The following is a 13,413-nucleotide window of genomic DNA, read 5'->3' as shown; positions in this document are numbered from 1 at the left end:
CTAGCTCAGAAATTCAAATGCTGAGCCTTTGATTAGCTTCATGCCGTAGATTGAGATACTGTGGCATTTGGCACGTTTGCCGCAAGGCTATGTAGTTTACCTCAGCCCTTTATTAAATCATAATCATCTCAGTCATAAGGCGCAGCAAACACATCCCTATTGATCTTCAGGTAGCCGCACAGCCAGCCCAGCACAGGGTCGAAGCAGCAAGATTATACAGCCATAAGAGCATTAGGACGTAAAACAGCATTATATGTGTACATACACAACACACGCTCTGACTCTGAACAGGGTCAGTCTTAGTGTTAGATACCGTGAAGAATGCTTAGGAACGATTCACTAAATAGTTGCGTCACTTTTGCACGCAGTATTTTGTGCACAATTCATTCTCATTCTCAATTCATTCCCCCACACTGTGTAGAGGCCTGTCAGTGACTGCATTGCCACCTGTTAAGCACACCATATTGGCTCTAATGACATACAGGACTGTCCATCTGTAGACAACAGCACCAAAGGCATTTTTCAACTCCTAATTCACCATTCTTTCTCTTACCCACATTCTCTCTATCTTGTATTTTTTCTGTCCACGTGCTCCTAATGAAGATCAGTGCTTGTCTTCTTAGCCACTCTAAACAGACATCTCATTTGAAACGTAGTGATCAAATGTGTCTAAAACTATTGGGTGGATGTGTCTGGCTATGGAGCTGGGTATTAACAGCACAGAGGTTCCATTAAATGCTGGAGGAGCAAACTCGCAGACAGGAAGAAGTCCCAGAAGAGCAGGCAAAGGGGAATTTGCTTTTTTTTCCATCTATCCCACAGTGCTGTCTGACTGCCTCGGGTAAACACTGAGAATTATCATCATTCATTTACTCAACGTATTACCCCACTGCTTTTCCCAGCCTCTCAACTGCAGCTCTGAGAGAAGAAGAGAGAGAGAGAGAGAGAGAGAGAGAGAGTGAGAGAGAAGACTATAAAACAACTACTGATCTGAAATTCCACTCAAAAGTTTGGATACACTTAACTAAATATCTGTTTCTCATGATTTTACAGCCCTTAAAATAAATCTTTAAAGACCTAAAAGAAATTAGTGGGTAGACAATTATAAGTTGTGCCTATGCATGAATTTTGTTAAAAAATAAATAAATAAATAAATAAAAACATAATTTTTTATTAAAATGGATATGTTTGACCAGACAGTGAAGAAAAGGCAGCCAACAAGTGTCAACAGCATATATAGGAACACCTTCAATACCATGGCCGGGTCTAAGGGTCTAAGATTTTCCTTGTGCCCCCACTGAAAATGATGACACCCCCAGGAACAATGCTGAAACATGATTAAGGGGGAGCAACCCATTCGAAATTATCAAAAAGGAGCAACCCCCGGCCCGAAAAAGAGATAAACAGCTGCCCACCCTAAAGACCAAAATGCCCCCCAGCCCCCCCAATAATCACCTCCTAGTACCACCCTTGTTCGATACTATTTAAAAAGTTTTCCAGGCGGCACCTCATGAGGTTGGTTGAGAGAGTGCCAAGAATGTTTTACAGTAGTAGATATTAATCAGTCCAGATTTTATTCTTTTATCATTTAAAACCTAACAAACATATTTTTGTTAAATGTTTAGCTTGAAAAGTGTGCTTGAGCTATGTTTCTTTAAAATTAACGCAACATTATTTGATATTTTGCTACTGTATCTAATGCAATGGCATTTATACAATATTTAGTGCGATTTAAGTGTCCAAATACTTGTTGAAGCCACTTTAGTTGTGATTTATTTTGGTCACTGCATGATTTCCATACTTACATTTGTTTTATTTCTAGGGTTGGAAACTGAGAATCGATTCTTTTTTAGAACCGTTTTCATTTTTTTTTAAACTATTGGAATCAAATGAGTTTCATGACTTCCAGTTCCATTAACAGTTCTTGAACATGCATTCTTCCACCGATGCAGAAAGAACATCGCATTAAAATACTCTGACAGTGGTTCCTGCTGCACTATTCAGCAGAAATGCAACACTCAATCAGCAGCACGAAATATACAGCATGACCAGTGCAGTCTGTTGCCCAAACGAATTACTCTTATGAGCCGTTCTTTTGAATCTACAGCACAAAACATAGAGTTTGTCTAGTGTAGTCCGATTCCTGAACTATTGTATCTTATGAGCCTGTTCTTTTGAATCTACAGCACAAAATATACATCTCTACCTCCCAAACAAATTACACTTATGAGCTGGTTCTTTTTAGTGAATGAAAAATTTTTACCAAAAACTGTTACTGTGTAATGTTGACCGTGGCATGATTGCTGCTGCCAGACGGGCTGGTTTGAGTATTTCTGTAACTGCTGAGCTCCTGGGATTTTAACGCACAACAGTTTCTAGAGTTTACTCAGAATGGTGCCAAAAACAAAAAACATCCAGTGAGCGGCAGTTCTGCGTACAGAAATTCCTTGTTGATGACAAGACATTCAACGGAGAATGGCCAGACTATGGTAACTCAGATAACCACACTGTACAATTGTAGTGAGAAAAATAGCATCTCAGAATGCACAACACGTCAAACCTTGTTAATTGAATTGTTAATTGAATCATTAAGAAGAATCAGAATCCAAACCAGACTACTACTGTGGAAAATAGTAATAATAAAGAATAATATCCAAACATTTTACTGGTACTGTAAGTGATGGGGAGTGCAGTACATTAGCCATGTTTCCACTATCGGGCCAAATGAGGGCGTGCAAGTGTGTGCCAGTAACAGTTCCCACTGTCACTTCCGGGGCTTCATCGTGCTTCTTCGGGGGCAACGGCCAAGTGCATTTGGCCCGCCGATTACCTATGGGCCAAAGAAGGCCAACGGGATTGTGGTGGGGTCAATGTCAAAGGCGTTTAGCTGAGTCAGGTCAGCACCAAGATACTAATTTCCAAATCTTTCATATATAGCTACTGAACCAGCTTACCTCAACGGATCAACGTCAGATTGACGGCATCGGCCCAAACGAAGACATGATTAAGTATATTGTCGCTGAACTTGCCAAGTTGTGTATCCAGCACACAACAGTACAGGTTAGGGAAAAATGTAAACAACTGCGGGCACAGTACACATTTGTGTTCGTTTCGAGAGCTAGCTAGTCTCTAGAGTCTGATACCTCAGCTTGAGCTTCCCTCTTGCTCCCTCACTGGCTGATTAAGAGGCTGATTGAAACATTATTCTGTGACCTGCAGAGCTCGACTTCCCTAGGAATCAAATTGACAAAGACAGTAAGAAAAAGAGACTGGGATAATGTGACTAATGCCATTAAGATCAGTGGTGTGATAAACATTCAGGCACAATGCTCCATGGGGTACTTGTTTTGGTCACATTGTTTGGCCACATACTTTTCTCAATTTGCTGTCTTGTGAGGGTCATATTGGTTAGTGATCTCTGCTGTTATCGTGCCAAATTGATATATCCCAGCTTATTATTCAATTAGAAAAGCTAGTAATTTAGATATAATGGAAATCAATGTCTATTAAAAGTTGATGGCAACTGATAGAAATGCACATTTGTGAAAGAAACTGGGAGAAAAGAAAAAAAAGTTTGGTTCCGCAAGTAAAAATCCCATTATTTTTTTCCATGGGAATTGAATTTTAAGGATAACTTTTAAACCTTTAAAGCTCTGAGGTTGTTAATCGTTGGAATATGCTTCTGTTGAAGCCATCAGTCCACATTATATGAACTTCATTAAAAAAAAAAAATGTTTAATTGTGAATTCCTTCCATGACACTATCCATGATCCTGAAGAGAAAGACTCAACAAATAAAGAATCCCGGCACACAATGACGCAGTCAAATGGGTCTCACTCAAACTACTCATATATTTTTATATACAATCACTGAGCAGCACATTATTAGGAACACCTGTACACCTACTTATTCATGCGATTATCTAATCAGCCAATCATGTGGCAGCAGTGCAATGCATAATATCATTCAGATACGGGTCAGGAGCTTCATTTAATGTTCACTTCAACCATCAGAATGGGGGAAAATGTGATCTCAGTGATTTCGACCGTGGCATGATTGTTGGTGCCAGATGGACTGGTTTGAGTATTTCTGTAACTGCTGATCTCCTGGGATTGTCTCGCACAACAGTCTCTAGCGTTTACTCAGGAAAAAAAACAAAAAACAATCCAGTAAGCAGCAGTTCTGCAGACAGAAATGCCTTGTCGATGAAAGAAGTCAATGGAGAATGGCCAGACTGGTTCGAGCTAACAGAAAGGCTATGGTAACTCAGATAACCACTCTGTTCAATTGTAGTGAGCAGAACAGCATTTCAGAATGCACAACACATCGAACCTTGAGGTGAATGAGCTACAACAGCAGAAGACTACGTTGGGTTCCACTTCTGTCAGCTAAGAAAATTGAGGCAGCAGTGGGCCTACCATTTGTGTACCTCAGCAGAAATCCATAGAAGACCATAGTGTTCCTAATAAAGTTCTCAGTGAGTGTATATGAATATTTTGCAATAAAATGAAAATATATTGTTTCTATACTTACGTATTATCAACAACTTAGAACAATAGTTTTATATATTTCCAAAGTTTAACATTTTACTACGTCATTCGCAAAGATACATATATGTTTGTAGTTCATTCCTTAATTAAATAAGTCTTGTAATAACCTTTGTCTTTTTGTCCAATTTTCAAATAATTTTTTGCTTCAAATAAAAGTTTGTAAATGTGTGAATCAACAGCTGGTTGGTTTAGTTCATAGCTTAGAACACTTTTATGAAAACTTTTATGAAAACCCATTGAAAAACTAAATGGGAAAAAATGCTTCCAGAAGCAAGACGGCTGAAAAAGTATGCAGCCACTTTTACTTTTTACATGTTAAGGAAAACAGACTTTGCTCTTACCCTTCCAATGAGCACTGGTTCTGGCCCAGCATACTCCTCAATGACAAAAAACTGGTTCCAGATCCAGCTTCGTCTTCTTCTAGATCGAGAGATCTCCCCTTTCTGTTGGCTCTGACCCTCATCTTTATCCTCATCCATTTCCTGGAACACAAGGCCCCTCCCACCTCCACCATGATGGGAGTCAACAGCTATCTCTTCACTGTCATCTGCTTCCTTCTTTCCCCATTCTAGATCTGGAGGAAGTTTTAGGATGTGACTGCTATCGATGGGTTCTAAATTTTTCATCAATGGATTCTGAGTGACACCAAATTTCAGTTCTGGCATATGAACGCTTTGATCTGATTCCCCTTTAACATCAAGAGTCCTTTCGGTAGGTGAGCTGAAAAAGTCATCAGATCGATGTCCTAAGTCCATTTGAGAAGGTGTGTGCGATATGCCCATATGCAACTCTGGATCACTCTGACTTGCGAAGGGATTCATCTCTGTGCTGGGCATGACCTCACTTTGGGGAGTTGATGCTATGAGAGTCGTTAAGTGTTTGTACTTCCATGCGGCAGTGCCTGGTACCCGGTCTGTTTTTCTGTCAACCTCGCCTACATCCATATTGAATCCACTAAATGGTTTCCAGAGAGTGCGAACAGTCTGATCTGGATTTAAACTGCCATTTGTGAAAGAGCTTAAATGTAGCTCCACAGTCTGGTTATCAGTGTTATAAAGTTCAAGTGTACCTGCCCTATCTTGTTTTTTCATTTTGAGTGCCTCCATCTGGCTGTGATCCATGTTGATTAAATCCCTTTTCCTGCTGTGACTAATTTTGCCTGGAATATTGAGACCTGGCACACTCTGAAGCTGGGAATTCACAATCCGCACAAGGTTGTCTTTAGATATCAGTTTTAACACACCATAGCTTCCAGTCAGGTTTAATTTCCGTGGTAAATCTGCAGTGAATACCTTTGTACCCTCTGTAGTGTGAATAGCAGAAAATGAACTCACTTTGGATCTCGAGGGGATTCTGAAGCGCATACCAGATGTCGACTTGTGGTGAACTGGGATCCATTTGTCAATTCTGCCATTTTTAGATAAAACATCACTTTTCCTGGTGTAATTTTGGTTCCTTCTCAAATCTACCAGGTCTCTGGTGTCATCAGCTGCTGTTTGTACCTCAGAATCTTCATTTATTTGAGGTTGTTTGGCATTAAACCCAACAAAGTTTTCTTTGTTGAAGACAGAAGAAGCTCCACGACTCTCGTGAGCCAAAATTTGCTCTTCAACTTCCTCAGGACCAATCAGTTCTTTGAATCTTGTTATTGTATTTCCATTCCTCTCCAAACTTGCATCCCGTTGGTCAGTTGCTCCATTCCCCCCATGCAACTGGGCTCGAATCGAGCCCACTCCCCTCCTTCGAACAATCTTAGTGACACACCCTCCTCCTAAAAGACAGAGATACACCAACAGGAGCAGTCTCCTTTCAATCATGTTGCCTGATTTTGACGTATTAATTGAAATGACAACAGATGAAAAGAAGTATTCGCTTTACAGTTGTCTTCATTCTTTCTTTTTCTCTTCTCACTTTGGTTCCCCTTCACTTATTCCTCCATTACACCCTTCACCCAACACTGGAGATCATGCGTCTGTCTTTTTACACTTAATGTATCTCTCTCTATCTTGCAGAGCCTCTGTTTTTGTTCTGGCAAAATGTTTTACTCAGTTTCCCACAGAGAGTTGAATGCCCTAAGAGAAAAGATAAAGATAATTAAGTTAAAACTATAATCATTGCAGTATGTTAATTAAAAGTGGAATGACAAGGCAAGGTAGCAGAACACACAGCCATGCTGATTCGTTCACTTATGAATTATCATAAACAGTAGCATCATCTTGACTTATGAGCCACAGTGACTGATGCTTGTTTTTTTATCTGTCAGATGTCACAAGCATCATTATAAAGATCAGAAAATTGTGTTTCCCATTATGTAATCCCCACTTCTCCCTATCCTTTCCTGTCCTATAATGGCTATTTCTGTAACTCAACTACAGGTATAAACACTGTTGCTTTAGCTAAACTGGTAGATTATGATGCCAACAATGGCAAGGTTCACACACAACTGAATGTTGCTTTGGATAAAAGTGTCTGCAAAAACATTAAGGCACAAAGCCCATGAATAAATCATTTGTGCTCTTATTGGATAATGCATTTCATTCACTTTCACATCAGTGCTGTGGTGATAGAGTGGCCCCAAAAAGTACTTGGACATTGAAGCCACACTAAAAATGTATGAATGTAATAGCATTAGATAACAAAATATAAAACCAAGTTGCATTTATTTGAAAGAAAGATAGAACAAGCACAATTTCCAACAAAACATTTGACAAAAAGAAGCTTGTAAGGCTACTGTTCAAAATTAAGGCAAAACTACACCTGTGTTTTCTATGCTACAGAACTGACTTTATATATTCACCAAAAATTGACCTTCAGACCAATTGGTTAAAAGTAATAGCAAATATGGCAAAGAAAGACTGCTCTGAAAAAAAGGTATAGTATTGTTTTGTTTGCCAGTTGGTTTGATAATTTGCTATCTAATGCAATGAAATTTATACATATTTAAGTGTGCCTTATGATTTCAAATACGTTTTGGGGCCACTGTTCATCTTGGGTCATGTCCTGAGCTAATCTTTTCCAAAATTGTAATTCAATTAATTCTAATCAGCACAAATTCTACAGTAAAGTCTATATCCATTTGCATGGTGATTATAAAGCAGTGTTTTTATAGTCAACTGCCCTGATTTTTAAAGTGTAGAAGCTTATGTTGAGCCTTCCCTTGTGGAAACACTTCAAGACCTTCTAGTTCAAGTGTTTGGTATTTTTGTCAAACAAGGCAAATACATTATAAAATAGTTTTTGTAAAAATGTATTCAAGCATGTCCTTACTGTGGTTGTCAGTTAAATTCATTGAATACAACTAATTTAATGCAACTATAAAAAACACTTCACTATAGTGTTTTTTTTTTTTTTGGCTGAAATGAATGACAAGCTTCTCAAGGAGTTAAGCATGCAATCTTCTCCTCTTATAGAAAAGCTCAGTCCAAGTTGATGATGGATCATTTCACAGTACTATTTTGCAGTTACCATGAAATAAAGTTGTTTCCACCACAATGCACTGTGAACTTCGCAAATTTACAGTTTAAGGTGTAATGTTGATTTGACATGAACAATGTGCAAGAGCAGTTTGAGCTGTGTTTATGAAGAGTAATGAACAGAAAGTTGAATAATGGTAAGTATAACTGCATAACAATGCATGATGAGTTGTGTATCTTAATGCCCTGAGCTGTATAACTGCAAAGCAATGCATTTTTGACTGTATAACCACAGAATGTCTTTTTATAGTATATTATGTGTTGGATACACACAGTTCTCTAGAAAGTCATTGTATGTCATAGCATTAAAAATTCACCAAATTCACCCAAAAATGAAGATGCTGTCATAATTTACTCATGTTGTTCCAAACCCATATTACTTTCTTTCTTCCTTATGACACAAAAGGAGATGTTAGCAGAATGTTAGCCTCAGACACCATTCACTTTTATTATATATATATATATTTTTTTTTTCCAATACAATGAAAGTGTATGGTGACTGAAGCTGGCATTCTGCCTAACATATCCTTTGTGTTCCACAAAGAAAAGAAAGTCATATGGGTTTGGAACAACATAAGGGTGAGTAAATGATGACAGAACTTTCACATTTGGGTGAACTATCCCTTTCAGACTTCACTGGAATTAGTGGAATAGCTAAACTTGTTCAATAGAAGGGGGTGTCAACATACTTTTGGCAATTTAGTGTATTTTTGGATTGTGTAACCGAGAGTGGCAGTGTAGTTGTGCAGTTCCAAAATAATCCATTAAAGGCGATTTACCTGCAACGGAAGACGCTGTTAATGTAATTGCTGAGTAATGCGTTGAGTACCTGTGTTGCTGACTAGTCTAGTTCAGTGTTATGTCCTCTGTAAATGCTGTGTGACACGCAAATACAGTAGTGGTGCTCGGAGACCTTGTCAACATGGCTACTGAAGCATGACAGATGTCTCCGTATCCCCAGAGGATCCCAAACCTCCATCATTATTCACACATTTCTCTTATTCCTTATAACAAATATTTCCCTCGTCTCCTAAAAGCTTTTCTCTCCATTTTACATTTTCTCTTTTGTCACCTCCTCCTACTCACCACCTGTCTCTCTGCCTCTCTCTCTCTCTCCATTTCACAGTATTGTTTTAATATGCTATCCTCTGCCTCTCTCTCTCTCCTTTTCCACAGTAACCTCCACGTCAGTCATGATTGTGCTTTAACCGCTCTCACCTTCTGCGCTCCGACTCACTTCAATCAATCAGTCAATCTCCCTGGTGACATTGGGAATGAAGGCTGTCTGGCACCTGTACTGATGCCTAAACTAAATGAACCTGAAGCTGACATTCTTATCTGTAATTCTTATAGATTATACAAATGAAAACACGTTAATATGTTACATTGAGATCTAAGTCTGCTCAGCATGTAATTTCGATAATAAACAAATGATCCTCTAAATTAAAAAAAAATAAATAATTATAATGTTATGCTATTTCAAAGGAATCAGAGTAAATGCATTACTATCTAGATTTATACTGTAACAAATATTGTCAATAGGTTGAAAAATATCTAGATATAATATTTGTAGCCATATCTCCCAGTCCTACCTGTGACATAAATAAAGCCTATTGACTAAAAAAAGGGACAAGCCCTTCAATATTCTAGATAGTTTTAATAGGAAATATGTCTACAAACACAGGAAAGAAAACTGAACTCTTCAAGCACCATCATGGGGTATTTAAGGTCTGTGCAAAAAGTGTATTTGTTTGTGTTTAAACAACAGCTGAATATGCAACAAACTTAAAAATCATTCATGCAGACAGGGTTGATTGGAAACTGCTGATAGATTGTTTTGCAATGAATTTAACAGGCTTGACAACACAACAGAGAAGCAAAATGCAGAGGCAATGAAATCTTCGCTAACAGCGACAGTTTCTTTAGATTAGATTCATTAGATTGAAACTGGTCCATTGGGTTTTGCACACTGGTTTATTATTGACACCTAAGCGGTCATAATCTAAAGTAGCCTCACAGATCATTCAAATGACCTACTGTAGTGCAATAGTAGCTGAGGAAGTGGCTGTAGCCTATAGTTACACAGATCGTGGCTGCTAACACAAAGTTTGCTGGTCTATTTCCAGGAAGGAGTGTCCCACTGGAGATGTTCTGTGACACCACTCTTGCTCTACCATAGTTGTGCTCCGGAGTGAGACACTTAACCTACCTGTGACCCTAAGAAAGGCTCTTAACACCATGCAGTTTAAGTGCCTCTGCTCCAGGCAGACTTTCCTTCCAATTATAGAAGTGTTACTTTTGATAGAGTGTCTGCTAAATGACAAGTAACTATATTGGATACATTTAAAAGCTGCATGTCTTAATAACACTGTTTTCATGCTCCAGTCACCAAAATATGCACGCAGAGAATTGTAACTGGCACAAATTGTCTTTGCTTATTTCGTTCCAACTCAAATTTGCTCATCCATCTACAGTATATGAATATAGATTGGTATTCTGAAAGTTCCCATTTGTGATTCAAATCTTGCCCTGAATTCATTTTGGAAAGTACCCTTACAAGAAACACACTAATTACAGACACAAGGTTATGTTTTACAGATGTAAAAAGACCAGTACTGCTGGACATCAGCTGTGTTTTGGATGCTAGCACCAGCCATGAGATGCTTGTGTGCTGGTTTCCCCACCAGACTTCTGAACTAGGTTAACTAGCAAGACTTGCTTGGTCAACCAGCACTACCATGATGGTACTCAGGGCCGTTTCTAGGCATACGTGAACAGGAAGTCACCTAAGGAGCCACCAGCTGGGGGTGGGGGGCGCCAAATTGGAATCCGCCCTTAAACTCCGCTCCGGCAGTCAGAAGCACAGACGCCATGCTAATACAACATCGCTTCCGCAGCACCCCCCTGTCCGACAATCGAGATCTCACCTAGGGCACCAAAATGATCAGACACGGCCCTGACGGTGCTGGTTGACAAGTATTTTTCCAGCCTAATCTCATGAAAATGTATATTTGTACAAAATGATATTAGATTTTTTAAGGTTAATGCTCTATAGAGTTGTAAATCAACAAAACCTACCGCCCTACCCTAAACAATCATCTGATCGCCGTTATTTGAGATATCAGCAATTGTTGTGCACTTCAAATTCCAATCACATTTTAATGCCCAAATAAGGACATTTTAACCGAATATATAAATGTAATGAACAGCATTGCTTCAGTATATTACAATGGACTTCAGAGGATGAACTGATGCCAGTTCCAACCATAAGACATGGGATACATCATATGCCATTGCCTGAACCTTGGACTGAGGATAGACCTCACCGAAATGACCGGCCGGTTGAACTGCGATGCAGCTCACTGATCTCTGCCTGCATCACCTTGGTCTAATTATGGACTACACTCTTATAATGGAATACATAGGCTATCAATTAATTGCCAACAAAAGCCTTCATCAGCCAATTAACAAAGGACAATGCATCTATGTGAACTTCTGCAGTTAATCCAGGATGAACTTCAAAGACTTTAGTCATTAATCTTACAATTCTTACAAAATCTTTGTTTAAACACTGGCCCTTAACACTTACTTAGTTTATTCATTTTAAACCATGACTTGCACTACACATAAATAACTAATATTGGCATTATATTCATGCTGTTTAGCCAGCAGAGAACTGGCCCCACAATGAGCCTGGTTTCTCCCAAGGTTATTTTTCTTCATTAACCAACATATTATGGAGTTTTATGTTCCTTGCCACAGTCGCCTTCGGCTTGTTCACTGGGGTTCTAAATACAATTATTATTTAATTATTTAATTATTTATTTTTATACACAATTTACAATCATATTTAATCAAACTACACAATGATGACTCTAAGACTTTATAGATATTACAGTTTAATTTTCTGTTAATGCATGATTTTCTGTAAAGCTGCTTTGAAACGATGTGTGTTGTTAAAGTGCTATACGAATAAAAATGACTTGACTAGACTTTAATTAAATATAATACAAATATTCCTAAAACAACAGTGTAAATGTAAAATTAAACAAAACTAAAGTTGACCAAAAAGAGAAATTTTAAGTATTTAGAAATATTTTGATATTTAAAACATTATTTTTCATGTCATTTAAAGTTTTTAAAGCCTTCAAAGGAAATCATACTGTATATCTGTATATCTTTATTAGTTGTTTTATATATTTAAAGTTAAATATGTAAAAATGACTTCTTAAGGTGTATGAAATACACATGCACCTTAAGAAATGACCATTTATATGATGAAAAATAATCGTGAAAGCCCAAAAAGAGACAATTAATTGTCATAATCAAAATTATTTGTTTGACAATTAATCATCAGCCAAATTTCATCATTGTGACAGCCCTACTAAACCTTAAACCTAATCCTAACAGATAGTGTCAGAAAAGCAAATGTGAGATGAAAAATGCAAGCGCTGAAACAAATACGTCATTTTGTAATGCTTCTGTGACACTTTCACCTCACGTGACAACTCGGGTGCTCTTCAGGGCTCGTACCCCAGTCCATTGCATTGCAAGTGCAACACTCTATAAGTTGAGCTACTGCACAATTTGATAATGCAAAACTGTATTTTTACGTCATGCACTATACACTAAGTTTTTAGATGTCGTAAGTTAGCACTGTGTGAGAAACAGGGTGCAAAGTAAGTGTTAATGTGCCCCTTTACTTGTTATTTGTGTGAAAGTGAATAAAATTCATTGTTGTTGTAGTACCTCTAGTGCTTATTGCACCAAGCAACTGCAGCGATACATACAAGAGCAAGGTAAAAATCATTTTTGAAAAATGTATATTTATTAACTAGAGCCCGACCGATATGGGATTTTTGAGACCGATACCGATTTTTGAAGGGGGAAATTCACCGATTACTGATATGGTGGCCGATATAGTTAATTTTTGAGCTGGAAAGAAAACAGACCTTTTCTATGTGGATCGTATGACTATGCAAAGGTACTCGGAAGGCTGCTTTCTTAAACATTTTTATAAAAGAATGTTTGACATTATTATTATACATTGTCAACAAATTCTAAAAATGAACACTGAGAAAATAAATAAATAAAAATACAATAAATAGCTTAAAAACATCAGTACTGTATGTTTAGTATCAGTCAGTTGCTGACCATTAATATAAAGAATAAATTCAAATAAAATAAATAGCTAAATAAACATCAGTATTACTGTTTAGTATCAGTCAAATGCTGACTATATTAATACTGCCAGTCAATTATTGGCAGGATGTAAACAAGAAGAATTTACACTTGCCGAGACAAGAGAAAAACAGCGGCAGCGGTGTTACACCGTATTCTGCTATACAAGTTCAGGGGAAACTTTCAACGGTGGAGAACCAGACATTTAA

General features: G+C 37.9%; 1 protein-coding gene across 1 annotated transcript in view; it reads right to left on the bottom strand.

Annotated features, from left to right (window-relative positions):
- LOC127442342 (uncharacterized) overlaps positions 1-13,413 on the bottom strand; it is a 219,310-nt gene that overhangs the window by 119,176 nt on the left and 86,721 nt on the right. Inside the window, exon 2 of the mRNA XM_051700298.1 lies at positions 4,892-6,622. Coding sequence (XP_051556258.1) covers positions 4,892-6,367 — 1,476 coding nt within the window. The 5' untranslated portion in view covers positions 6,368-6,622. The remainder of the gene's footprint in view (positions 1-4,891; positions 6,623-13,413) is intronic.

This window comes from Myxocyprinus asiaticus, chromosome 6 (assembly GCF_019703515.2).
Source record: "Myxocyprinus asiaticus isolate MX2 ecotype Aquarium Trade chromosome 6, UBuf_Myxa_2, whole genome shotgun sequence".
Classification (NCBI taxonomy): Eukaryota; Metazoa; Chordata; class Actinopteri; order Cypriniformes; family Catostomidae; genus Myxocyprinus; species Myxocyprinus asiaticus.
The sequence above is the reverse complement of the archived record's forward strand: the minus strand, read 5'-3'. Positions and strand labels throughout refer to the sequence as shown.